The sequence below is a fragment of the Podarcis cretensis genome (genome assembly GCF_951804945.1).
Source record: "Podarcis cretensis genome assembly, chromosome: 4".
NCBI classification, from domain to species: Eukaryota; Metazoa; Chordata; class Lepidosauria; order Squamata; family Lacertidae; genus Podarcis; species Podarcis cretensis.
In genome coordinates this window covers 29,778,664-29,792,625 of record NC_137173.1, presented here as the reverse complement: position 1 = coordinate 29,792,625, position 13,962 = coordinate 29,778,664, and the positions used below count along the sequence as shown (strand labels likewise).

The 13,962-nt window shown below is 44.1% G+C and overlaps 1 protein-coding gene across 4 annotated transcripts in view; it reads left to right on the top strand.

Moving 5' to 3' along the window:
* Positions 1 to 551: 551 nt before the first annotated feature.
* Positions 552 to 13,962, top strand: part of DCLK1 (doublecortin like kinase 1) — a 214,520-nt gene continuing 201,109 nt past the window's right edge. For 2 of the 4 annotated variants that reach the window (XM_079973686.1, XM_079973688.1), the window contains exons 1-2: positions 554 to 954; positions 8,833 to 9,222. In XM_079973686.1, coding sequence (XP_079829812.1) covers positions 8,847 to 9,222 — 376 coding nt within the window. In that variant the 5' untranslated portion in view covers positions 554 to 954; positions 8,833 to 8,846. Of the gene's footprint in view, positions 955 to 8,832; positions 9,223 to 13,962 lie in introns of all 4 variants that reach the window. The other 2 variants (XM_079973690.1, XM_079973687.1) reach the window with 2 other exon arrangements.

The window sequence follows — 13,962 nt, the reverse complement described above, 5'->3', positions numbered from 1 at the left end:
ACTCCCCATAAAATACTAGAGAGGGTCACCCTCTCTCCAAATTGATGGGCATTGCCATTCAAATGGTGTGTGTGCCGCGTATTGTGATTTTGTGGGGCAAGTCCCCCCCACAAAAAACATTTTATTCAAGTGGGCACCCCTGCCCAGAGGCACTATTTAGTGTCTCGTCCCAATGAATAAGACACTAGGGGGCAGGTAAGCCCCGCCCCACATAACTGATCACATAATGGGGCGCACCCACACTATTTGAATAGCCCATCAACTTTGGGGGGGACCAGCCCCCTCAAATATTTTGCTGGGGGGGGCGAAGGGACCTCGGCCCCTAGGAGGTGACTTCTATGCTTCCCACGTTCCAGACGGATTATAGCTTCCTCTTTGAGCCTGTAAGACAGAGGCGGGCTCCCTCCCTTCCGGCGCCTTCTGCAGCCTCCGGGGCCGCTACCATCCCCGGCAGCGGAGGGCGGGGCAGGGCGGTGTCGGCGGGAACAGCGCCGCCCTCTGGGCAGAGGCCGCGCTCGCGCTTCGCCCTTCCCGAAGAGCCGCATTTCCAGGAGGGCCGGGCTAAGAATGCAAATGAGCCCCGTAAGCGGCTGAAGGGAGAAGAAAGGCGAAGCGGTTGCAGGAGCGACTCAGCCGCCGCGTTAGCCAGCCAGCCAGCCCGCCCGCCCGCGAGGCAGCAGGAAGGGTGCCCGGGAGGGGAGCCGCCACAAAGCCAGCCGAGCCCTTCCCTCAGGCAGCCGCCGCCGCCAAGCTCCGTGCGAGAGCAGGACGGCGCTGCTGCTGCTGCTGCTCGTGGCCGCCGAGCGGGGCTTTGTCTGCTGAGAGACGCCGGTGGTACCCACCCCCTTTGCGCCAAGCCGGCCAGCCTGCCAGCCTGCCAGCCAGCCAGCCCGCGCAACTGCCTGCGCTTGTGGGGAAGGCGAGAAGGGACGCTGCGCGATTTGCAAGGCACAGGTAAGCGCTGCGCAAAGGAGCAGCTCCTCGCCCGTCCGCCTTTCTCGGGGAGGGGGAGGCATTTTCGCTTGCCTCCCCCCGCCCCGCCGCCGACTCTGTCCCTGTAATGCAAAAAAGAAAGGTCCTGGCTGTCAAAAGCGTGTGTGCCTCCCCCTCCTCCCCAGCACACACCTCTCCCCATTGTCTTGGGATGAGCATCTTGGAAGGATGCGGGTTGGCTTAGGTAGGGGGCTGCTCCGGGGCTCTGTCTCTCTCTCTCTCTCTCTCTCTCTCTCTCTCCCCTAAGCAACCCCTTTCCTGCTTTGCCAAATTGGGGAGCTCTGCGATTTTTTTTGCACCATTTTGGGCTGCTTGGCTACAGCTGAGATGGGGAGGAGGAGGAGGAGGAGGTTCCCTCTCTGTCTAGGGGAGAAGGCGCCTGTCATTGTGTGGAAGCAGAGGCAAAACGCCCCCCCCCTTCCCTCCCCTTTAACCGACTCCTTTGGGCTTTCTCTTGCCTCATTTGGCCACAGGCACTAGGGAAATTCTGTATTCTACATTTTTTTTAAAAAAAGAATCCTGATATGTCTGTCCACTTGCTTTGAGCATGCTGGGGAGATACCTTTATTTCATGCATTGATAGCTACAGTGGTGGGGTTTTTTTTGGAAAACGTGCAGGCAGAGACAGGGACAGCATGCCCCATCTGCTAACATGGGGGCAGATGGTGTCACCTCTTTTCTTTTGGAGAGAGAGAGAAAATGAAGAAAGGAAATAGACAAATATATGGGCAGGGTGATTCTCTTTTGAAGTCCATTATCATCTGTGCATTGAGGTGTTCCACGTGGCTTATTATTCTATATTAATCACTTGAGCCACATTTTAAAGGATGCCTTTTTAATTTTTTTTTTAAAAAGCCCATTATGTAACTGAGGACGGTGGCTTTTCCTAATGACTGGCCAAACGGAGCCTATTGTTCAGTCTTCTCTGAATGATTTGTATATTGATTTGTGGCATGTATTTGGGGCTGTGTTTGATTGCTTTGTGGAACTCTCCACCCGCATTTGCAGTGCCGCCTTCCTGCATTCGATGAATGTGGTGTGCATGGTAGGGGCATGAAGGTCTTAGCTGGGCGTGTTCCATTATACAGCAGCCTGCAATTAGGGTCTGTAAAGTGATTTATTGCCTACAAATTTTAATTGTTAGGCTGTCGCCCTTAAACCGTTTATTCTGAGCTGTGTGTGTGTGTGTCTATGGACCTTCTCTGGATTAAGTGGCTTGAGAGCTGTGGCCTATTCCTCATGATGGACACACAGAATTTGGGGCGGGGGTGGCAGTAGTTGGTGTGACATGGCCATGCTGTGATTGAAAGGCATCACATTTCCTCTTTAAAGCTTCCTATTGAAGTAAAATTATTCATGCTGGGTCAGAGCATCTCCTAAACATTCTTCAATTTTTTTCTGTAATTTTTTAAAAATTGCGTTTAATCTTCTACAGGATTCTGCTAGTTCCCACCACTGTGTTTCCCCTATGCAGTCAGGCTCACACGTTCAGATGCAAGGCTATTCTTCTGTGGCCTTTCATGTATAATACTAGGATGGTACCAGGCTGTTTTGTATAAATCTGCACTTCAGAGTTTAAAATTCGGAGTTTGCTTTGAAAATGCTGGTGTCTGATCTTGGGCCTAAACTGGTCCTCTATCATGCTTTCAAATGCCACATCATGGCTATGATTAGATGTTATCATCATTTGTGATTAGACAGGATTTCAAACTTGTAGCTCTATTTTTTTTGGTAAACAAATGTGTTCCATAACTTGCAAATTCTAAGGTGGATAATCTCCATAACATGGGATGTTCATGCTAAGCAGATGTGAACTGTGAGCTATAAGAAGTCTGGAATAAGAGCACCACCTGTTCAGGAGGCATATGTTCAGCTTTGAAGCCCACCAGCACACATTTAAGGATCACTCTGAGATGCAGAGATTGCTAGTTTTAAAAAGTATTTAGACAAATTCATGGAGAACAGGCCTATCGGTAGCTATTAGCAATGATGGCAAAATAGAACCTCCATGTTCAGGGGCACTGCACCTGTGATTGCAACATGCTAGAGACCACCAGCAGAGGAGGATTACTGCCTTCATACTTTGCTTCTGAGTTTCTCAGAAGCACCTGGCTAGCCACTCTTGAATGCAAGAAGGGGTTTCCATGCATTGAAAGGGCAATGGGGCCACACTACCAGCCTCACCTTTAACCCCGTTCAGCTCTCCAGTCCCACTCCTCAGTGTCCACACATTGAGTGTGGTTGTCTGTAGTTGGCAAGCCTGCTTTCATAGATCCTTGCATGCATAGGCTTCCATTCCTAATGGAAACATCCATGGATGTTGGGGTGGAGTAGGACCAGTGGGACCCCCTCCTTCAGCATGTAGAGCCCCCACTCTTGTGAATAATGAATCAACGTGGCTTGGACACGGCTCTGATTTGATCTAGCAGCCCTATACCTGTGTTCCTTATTTACGTGTATGCTAAAAGTTGAGGTGGGATGCATGCCAATCTAGTTTTAAACGTGGGCCCAGGGCACTACTGGCATGTGTTTGGTACATCGAAAGCCTGTAGTCTTGAGCACAATGATGTGGAACCAGGTCCTGTTGAAATCTGAGGGTCTTTCAAAGAAACATATTAAGGTTCCCAAACTACTGATAGCTTTTCTCCTCTCCCTACCACTCCCACCCCCAATAAATAGCTGTCACCTAATGATTAGTGATATAGCCTGCCCGGTTCTGCCATTTTCCTTTCTTTATGGGAAATCAATGTGATGGATAAGACACTTTTAAATTAGGTTTGTATATTTGTGTTATAAATACATTTTGCTGTGCTTGATTTTTGCAACTTTTTAAAAGAGCTACAAGTGTAGGCTACAGCAGTAAACAAAATGATTGATTCCTGGATTTATTTATTTAACAAGCAAGGCTTTACATAGTTGGGAAGATGGCATTCTCAAAATGCCTTAAATAGATCCTGGGGGAAAGACGGTTGTATAATAAAATGATTGCAATGTTTTAATATATGTACTGTATTAGGGACATGTTTGTTTCATTTTGGACAGAATCCTGACATCATTTTTAATTGTCCTGTATGTTTTGACATCAGTCAATTCATTTTATGATTCTGAAGCTGTCAACTGGGCAGCAGTTTATGCTAATCCAAATGCTTATAATTCCTTCTCATTTCAAGGGGGAAAATACCAGTGATGGCTAGTATTTTTGAAGGTTTAAACATAAAAGATTAGCTCATTTATAGTCCTTTTATTATAGATAGGGACTTCTGGTTCTTCTTTTTGTATCCTCCAGCTTAATCCTGCACTTGCCTACTCAGAAGTAAGTCCCATGATACATAGGCCCAATGTACTCATGCAATAGAATCAAATGCTAAGGTTTTTCTGGATTATACAACTTCAGGCTGCAAATGAGGAACCTTTCTGAATGCATCCCCACCCCTAATGACAATGAGGCCTCCTTATATGTCAAAAATGCAGTGCACCGGGGAGAAGGATTTAACTTAGGCTTTGCTAGGGATGGGCAAGAAATTCAGTTCAGTTTGCACTTAAAGCAAACCTGCCTACATTTGCACTTTTAAAAACAATATATGAAAATTAAACACAGCCATACTTTGAAATTTGCACTTCTCTGAATTTTGCAGTACAGTTCTCCAAACAAGTAATGTATACAAAGATGTATATTTTAGGGTAAGGTATGCATGAAAATGCATATTTGAGTGGAAATAACATACAAAATGCATTAGATCAGGATAAATTGATTAGCAAAAATGTGTACATTAGGCAAAAATGCGTACAAAATATGTATGCTAGGAAAAATTAGCCCTGAAATACTGGTGGATTCTTATGGGATTTTCACAGACTGATGTGGAAATATGGAGAACAGAATTTATGAGTGGAACAATGAGAAACTGGGAGAATCAAAGCCGAAAATTCCGCCAATCCCAGGCTTTACCCTCGTATGGTATATTTTTAGATGGTGCTATTATTTTTCCATAAAGGTGACACAGCGTTCCCACCTTCTGTCTGAATTGGTACAGTCCAGGAAAAGTTTATCACCTGATACTGTTGCATATGTAGTTGGACCTTACATCCTAGTATGTTAGGCTTATTTATTTATTACATTTATATGTCCTGCTCAAAGTGCATGGTTCTCCTGCTTCCCCATTTTGTCCTCATAAACCCTTGTGGAGTAGGTTAGGTTGAGAGATAGTGACTGGCCCAAGGTTGTCAAGGGTGGGGTTCACCAATGTGTCCTGTTGGTACAAGTCTTTCTGCTTACACAATGGAACTTTCATCCTGCATAAACCCCACAACCTTCCTAAATTTGCTCCAAGGGATTGTGGAAGAGCCCAGGACAGATTTAGGGGGCACTCCTGAGAAGGAGAGGTGGAGAATGTTCTCCTGTGCAAGTAGAAACGTTCACATAATTGCCAAGTGCCCCGGAAAAAACAGGACATCCTATTTTTTCGTGTGAGGTCATGGTGGCCATTTTGGGCACCACGATCTCACATATTCTCATATTGTTCTCTTGTCCTGAAAAAGTGCCTTTTTTGGACTGAGAGCGGGGCACTGGTCACGTCACGCACCCAGGAGTGCGTCCTGGAAGATGCACGTTCAGGTTTTGGGTCTGAAAAAGTTGGACGCTGTTTATTCATGTAGCACTACTTTGGATAAACCCTCCAATGAGGCTCATGGCTGAGTGGGAATTTGTCCCTATGGCTCTCCCTTCTGAGGACTGAAGCATTACTCTAGTATTATTTCTGTACCCTGGGAGGAATAGGCAAGTGAAACCCTGTAGGACATACATTTGCTTTGCCAGGGCTTTACCCTGGGGCCTGTACCTCCCTATGGAGAAGAGCTGCAGCTCAGTGCTGGAGCACCAACCTTCCATGCAAAAGTTCCCAGGTTTAATCCCTGGTATCTCCATGTAGGAGCGGGAAAGATCCCTGTCTGAAATCCTAGGGAGCTGCTGCCAGTTAGATTGCACTGATCTACACAGCATCTATTACAAGTGTTCTCGGACTGTGGCCCATGGACTGCCAGTGGTCTGCAAGATTCACTCAGGTGGTCTCTGGCATGTCTGCATTAACTATTCATATTGATTTTGAATGCATTTTTATTGCTTCTTTTATTTCTTATATTGTATTTTGTTGCATTAGAAGTTGAAGTCCACAGAACTCAAATGGTAATAAAATACAATATGATAAATAAAAGAAGCAATAAAAGTATAATTAAAAATCATACTGCTTCTTACACAGCACATTACAGTCAGTACAACAGGCAGAAAAATGGTTAAGTGGTCTGCCAAGACCATTTTCAAGTGGTCCCAGGGGGAAAACCTCTGATCTAGATAATGATGAATGAGGTAGCCCAATAACCTAACTTGGTATAGGATAACAATGCTTTTTTGGGGTAGTCTCCACTCCCTTCATATGTTTGCCTGCATTTTCAAGGAAATGGGGCGGGGGCTTAATATACTGTGAGCCTTATATAGGCTACCATTCTTCTATGACTGTCTTTGCTTTAAATCAGGGATGGGGAACCATTTTCTTCGCAAAGGCAACATTCCTTACTTGGCAGCCTTCTGGGAACCATATGTAGTACCAGTGGTGGGCAGAGCTGTGAAAGATGATTATGCAGATTCATGAAGGGTAAGGCTGTCACTGGCTTCCAACCATGATGGCTATGTTCTCCTACCATGGTTGGAGGCAGGATGCTTCTCAATACCAGTTGCTGGGAATCACAGGTGGAGAGAGAGAGCTGTTGCACCGAGGCCCTCCTGATGAGGTTTCCGATAGGCATCTGGTTGGCCACTGAGAACAAGATGCTTGACTAGATGGGTCCCTGGCCTGATGGAGCTGGAGGCAAAATTGGGCAGAGCAATGAAGGGAGTTTATAAGTGGGGCATCACAATTGAGAAGACAGTCACTACCCACCTCGCTCCAGATAAAAGGGACACCTGCAGGAGTACCTTCAAAGATGACCTCGGTATACATGCAGGTTGAGATGGGAGTAAATTTTCATTTAGTGAGATAAGAATGGAGATAGCTAACAGGCTGGGGGATCTGCAAATGCATGGCAACTGTGAACTGGTCTAGGCAGAGTTGTCTCTGACCCACAGGCTGTTTGCCATGAAAACATTTTGAACTGTCAGTGAACCTAGATGGCAACAAACAGAAGCAACCCTTGATCTAAGACAGCCTTTGCTAAATTTATGCGCAGGCTAGGGCTTATGGGAGCTGTAGTCCAAAACATCTGGAGGGCACCAAGTTGGCAAAGTCTGCCCTAAGACAACTGTAAAAATAATAATTAACCTCAGCCTATAGATTTCCAGATAAGGCTGCAATTCTGTATACTGGGGTGGGGAACCTGTGGCCTTTCAGATATTGCTGGACCACAACTCCCATCATACCTGATCAGTGGCCATACTGACCAACAAAATCTAGAGCAGGAGTGGGAAATTTTTGGCTCTCCAGAGGTTACTGAACCACAGCTCTTATCAGCCTTAGCAGAAATGGCCAATGTCCAGGGCAAATGAACATCTGGAGGGCCAAAGGGTCCCCTTTCTTTACATAGTTCCCTGGGAGTAAGTCTCGACAGAGTTTCCTTCTGAGTAGACATGCATAGGACTGCACTGCCAGCTATCTACTCTTGAACATGCTTTCATTGGTCCTGCATATGTTTTAGTGGAAAACCGCACTGCTGGATTGTGCCCCAGTCCTGAATTGAATGCGCTAGATCTTGAAAGACTCACTTTCTTGGTGATTAGGTTCTCCATTAAAGTCTGGGGAAATTGTGGCAAATCCACAAGTCCATTAAATTGGAGAATAAGTCTGGAGTCGCAGCAGCACCTGAGTAAAATCTGTATCTTGATTGTGCTGAGCAGAGTCGTGCTTGAGTCCTTTCTAGTAGGCTTGATAGAGTCTCATTTAGCAAGAATCTCAGCTACTGCTGGTAATACAACAGAAAGTAACTCAAGGCTCACTGAGGAGCAGACAGGCACCTTTTTTGTGTGTATGTGCTTGGGAGACAGAGCAAACATTTTATTTCTTTTAATAAAAATGCAAGATTGGTTGTTAAGCCAATAATGAATAAAGAATGACCCTCCACCTGTTTTTATGTGCTATCTAATGTAAAATAGCCTGTTCCATTCCCCTGCTTAGCTGGTGTCTGGTGGCCCATGCCTTTCTATAGTAAGCTAAATCCTCTCACAAGGGCCACACATAATGTCCATTCCTTACTTGCGAGAAGACTATCATTTTACTGTGTATCTTAATTATGGGTAGCTGTATTTTTTCAATTGGTTTTATTTTTATTATTTTGCTATTGGCTTGGTATTACGTCTTGAAGTGGAAGGCAGTATATAATTTCAGTTATAATAATAATATTAGTGTAATAATAATGTGGCAGTCTCTGGAACTCCCTGCCCATTGATATTATGCACTTATTGTTTCTGATGCCTGCTAAAAACATTTTTTGATTAGGCAAGCCTACTCAGACATGAATTTTAATTATATGCATTTATTTTATCTTTTTTTTTTTAAAAAAAAATCAATTGGCTTTTATCTATATTCTGATAATTTTATTATGTCTACTTTTTAAAAAGTCTGTTTTTTATGGCTGCTTTTAATGAATATTTTATAACATTTTCTACAAGCCACTTTCAGAGTTTTTCTTTAATTGCCGTTAAGCAGTGTATAAATATTCTTGCATTGCGGGAAGAGTTGGCCAAATTCAGGTTGGTTGTAGCAGAGCTCTAAATCCTCGGTGTTTTAATATGGTTGCTGCATAATTACAGTGCATATTGATCAGTCTCTGCCATGTCTGCTCTCTCGCCCCTTCCAGATTAACTTTCCAAGATGTCCTTTGGGAGAGATATGGAGCTGGAACACTTTGACGAGCGCGACAAAGCACAGCGCTACAGCCGAGGGTCGCGGGTGAACGGCCTGCCTAGCCCGACCCACAGTGCCCACTGCAGTTTCTATCGCACCCGCACCCTACAGACCCTCAGCTCCGAGAAGAAAGCCAAGAAAGTCCGCTTCTATCGCAACGGGGACCGCTATTTCAAAGGGATTGTATACGCCATCTCTCCCGACCGGTTTAGATCTTTCGAGGCCCTGCTGGCTGATCTGACTCGGACTCTCTCTGATAATGTCAATCTGCCCCAGGGTGTGAGAACAATCTATACCATTGATGGAGTCAGGAAGATTACCACCTTAGACCAGCTGGTGGAAGGTCAGTATAAATAATAATAATAATAATAATAATAAATAAATAAATAAATAAATAAATAAAATAATTTATTATTTATACCATGCCCACTCAGGGTGGCTCCCAACAGGACACTAAAAACAGAATAAAACCTCAAACACTAATAACGTCCCTAAACAGGGCTGCCTTCAGATAGTCAGATAGTTGTTTATTTCCTTGACATCTGATGGGAGGGCATTCCACAGGGCAGACACCACCACCGAGAAAGCCCTCTGCCTGGTTCCCTGTAACCTCACTTCTTGCAGTGAGGGAACTGCCAGAAGGCCCTCTGCGCTGGACCTCAGTGTCTAGGCTGAACGATGGGGGTGGAGACACTCCTTCAAGTATACTGGGCCGAGGCCATTTAGGGCATTAAAGGTCAGCACCAACACTTTGAATTGTGCTCTGAAACGTACTGTAGGTCTTTCAGGACTGGTGTTATATGGTCTCGGTGGAAGCTCCCCATCACCAGTCTAGCTGCTGCATTCTGGATTCGTTGGAGTTTCCGGGTCACCTTCAAAGGTAGCCCCATGTAGAGCGCATTGCAGTAGTCCAAGCAGGAGATAACTAGAGCATGCACCACGCTGGCAAGACAGTCCAATAAGTGGGATCAATAAGTAAACCCTGTTGCAGTATAGTATATGCCTTTTCTCTGTGCCAGTCAGCTAACCGTACACTGCACTATGATTTTTTCCACTTCCACATACCCATTGCAAAAGTCTGTGGCCTCTGCGTTTGCTCAATCCTCCTTGAGTTGATTTGTAGGTTTCCTCCAGTTAGGAGTTTTGTTTTCATAACGGTCCCACCCCCACTTTTTTGCAAATCTTGAGGTTTCTCCAAGTCACTCTCTCCACACTCATGCCTGAAAATCTACTCATGTCTGAAAATAAGCAATAGAGAGAACAAGTGGGAACAAAACTGTCTCTTAATTCTGATCAGAGGAGAAATTGAAATGAAAAGACAGAAGAAAGAGCTGGTGTGTGTGTGTGTGTATGTGGATGTCTGGTATGATGTTTACCCACAAACTGCTTTATCTTGGAAGTGTCCTAAAATATTCTCTTATTGGTTAAGATCTGCCGGCAGCCTAATACATTGTCCTGTCTTTTGCACTAGACTGCAGAAATGCAGGGAGTATGCATAGGCTTTATTCTAAAGCTTGTGTATATCTCAAAGCTTGTGTATATTCTAAAGCTTGTGAATATCTCAAATGAGTACTTAAAAGTTGAGATTTAGATTTAGCAGTTATAGGCGGGACGTAATTGGCATTTCCCCCATGGAGAACTACTGCCAAGATGTTGCTGGACAACTCCTTGGCGTCGATCTTCAAGTGCGAGTCAACTTTCCAAGTCGCTATAGAAAGTGGCAGAATGCAAATTGTACAAATACAGGCTTTTCCCCCAAAAGGGCAATGTGTGTACAGTGGTTTATTTGTAGGGTAAGAAATGCAGTAGCAACTGTCAAGCAGCAAATCAGATTATCAAGTTTTCTGGAACAAGCAGTTGACAGTGCTTTTTGTAAATAGATCCCACTCAAAGATCCTGCTGTCTTGACCCTTTCCCTTTGATAGAACCTTATTCAATTTAAGCTACAGGCTTCTTACAATGTGATAAAACCAATAGTTATACTTAAAGTCACAAAGCAAAACCAATGTCTGAAAACTTGCGTCGATCTTATGATTCTCTCTAAAATTCAAAGAACATGTAACAGTTCCTCTTGCTGATTATTATGCCTGCATCTCTGGACACAATCAAATGGGCTTCAGGGAAAATCCTATATCAACATCATTCTTATCTATGTTTCTACCCCTCGTGTTTCTCTTTCGCAGGCTTCAATTTATTTTGGTTAGTCTTAAGGTGTTTTCTATACTTAGCCAATGATCAAACACCTCAAGTCTGACTTGTGTAGCACTGAAAGCCAAACATAAGTCCTTCACTCTCAAAATGCAGAAACATTCAGGTATTTCATGCATGGATTAACTGAAACAAGCACAGTCAGCTGAATGGTATAACAGACTGTCCGTAACTTCAGTAACTCACCGAAATTACTGAACATTCTAGTTTTTTTAATAATATGGCATACAATTTTTTATTGTAAGCTGTCTTGAAGAACCCTGTTAGACTCAAGGGGGGATTATAAATAATGAGGAAAGTGAAGAAAAACTGCTGCAAAATAATTAAACATGCAATTGGTCATAGAAAATTGTTTGGATATTGCAGATTGTCCTTTTAATTATTATTTTTAAAATATCAAAAGTTCAGTGGAGTTTCAACCTAACATTTAATCATGCAATTAGATTTAATGGGACTAGACCTCATAGTTGCTTTTTTAAAAAATTAATTAATTTTTGAAATTAATATCGCCTGCTATGGAATTTTTTCTGTTAGTACTGACTGGCTGCCAAAATCTATTAAAAATCTTGGTGTTCAGAGGACAGAACTGAGTGCAACAGGGTATGGTAATCAAATTAGAATATAACGAGAAACTGATCCGCAACAATGCTTGGTCAGCCATCACCTTGAAAAATAAGTGTGCCATAAACAAGCCAGCTCTGAAAACACATTTATTCATCTGTAACTAATGTTGAGAATTAGCAAATAATAAAGTTGCCTTATACTGTTTCAGACTGTTCTTCCTATCTTTGTCCAGTATTGTCTACTTTGCAAGGTTTACAGCAAGGGCTTATTTTCCTAGTTACATCCTAAGACTACCTTAACAGGAGACGCCTGGGACCTTGTGCATACAGAGCTCTTACACTGAGCCGTGGCCAGCTGTCAACTCTGTGTTTCATTCTGCATTTGCAAAGAGAAACTGTCCTAAAGAGTTAGCTTTAGCCCCATTTGCCAGTTGTCTACTGGAATTTGAAGGATTGAGTTCTGCTTTACTGGAAATCAATCTCCTGGCCTACCCGAAAGGAACACATATTTAGAATAAATTAATATTTCCCCCCTGAATATATTTCACAAACTGACAGTTCATGGCAGTGTTCTCCTCCTACATTCTCTCTCTCTCTTTTTTAAACTGATGCTGCAAGTTTATTATAGATACAATTAGCTTGCAGCTGTGTGTAGCATCTAAACAGTTGGGAAAATCACTTGGTGGTGTCCCACTCCTCCAGTTACATTTCTGCTGAAGCTGACAGTTTTCAAAGAACAGGGAGAAGAGCCTGGCTTTTTGAAATGGCCAAGCCTCCTTCAGCAATGTCAACTGTGATTCCTGCATTGCAGGGGTTTGGACTTAGATGACCTTTGGGGTCTCTTCCAACTCAACAACTCTGATTCTAGCTTTTCATTAGTGGCTCTCTTCCCCTGTTACCTAAAGCAGTACACTCAATCTCTCTTTTCTTCGCCCCAAGCTCTGCCTGGAGGTGAGAGGAATGATTTACCTGTCTGAATGGGATGTTAGGTATCCAGCCCATATAACCCGAATGCTGGATCTGACCAGTGCTGCTTTGACTGTGGTGAAGTTGTCTCTGGGCCGAAACCCTTCAGAAATGTTGTTGTTGTTGTTTAGTCATTTAGTTGTGTCCGACTCTTTGTGACCCCATGGACCAGAGCATGCCAGGCACTCCTATCTTCCACTGCCTCCCACAGTTTGGTCAAACTCATGCTGGTAGCTTTGGGAACACTGTCCAACCATTTCGTCCTCTGTCATCCCCTTCTCCTTGTGCCCTCAATCTTTCCCAACATCAGGGTCTTTTCCAGGGAGTCTTCTCTTCTCATGAGGTGGCCAAAGTATTGGAGCCTCAGCTTCAGGAACTGTCCTTCCAGTGAGCACTCAGGGGTGATTTCCTTCAGAATAGATAGGTTTGATCTTCTTGCAGTCCGTGGGACTCTCAAGAGTCTCCTCCAGCACCATAATTCAAAAGCATCAATTCTTCGGCGATCAGCCTTCTTTATGGTCCAGCTCTCACTTCCATACATCACTACTGGGAAAACCATAGCTTTAACTATACAGACCTTTGTCGGCAATGTGATATCTCTACTTTTTAAGATGCTTCCTCTGTTACCTAAAGCAGTACACACAATCTCATCTGACCAGTGCTTCTTTGACTGTGGTAAAGTTGTCTCTGGGCCAAAACCCTTCAGAAATATTAGGCAGTGGAGAATGGTTCTCTCTCTCTCTCCCCCTCCTCTCTCTGAGCTTTTACTGTATTATTGTTTTGACACTGGACCAACCTTTAGGAATGATTTTAGGCTAGGGAATCCTGCCATGGTGAGAGATTGCAAGTACCCTCCAGCACTGATTCTGGGGAACACTGGAATGTTAAGGTTTTCATATTGTTATGTGCAACCCGGTCTCTGAGCAGTGATAGATTTCAGGAGTGCCAGCATGTACCTCAGGCTTGAGTTCCTTGGAATGAAGGTCACTGTAGACATTGGTGTCTTTGTGATAATACGGTTTTATTTACACAGATAGCATGAACAGAGCATATGATAAAAGGCTTCGCAGTCTTAATGCTTCCAACTGACCTTGCTCCCCAATTGGATTTCTAGAAAGCCCCCTGCAAATGCCATAAGCTTTGGTTTCGGGACAGAGAGCAGGCCAAGCCTCTCTTTCTTTCCAGCCCCAGATGAGACTGGCTCTGGTCTGTTCTTCTCTTACACTTGCTGATAACATCTCCTCCAGCTGGAGAAGGTGCCTGCCTTCTGGAAGCATCTCCAGCTCGTAGCTTCTGTGGTTATCAGTTCCCTGTACTCCTTAGTCATGCAAGAGAAACTTCACATA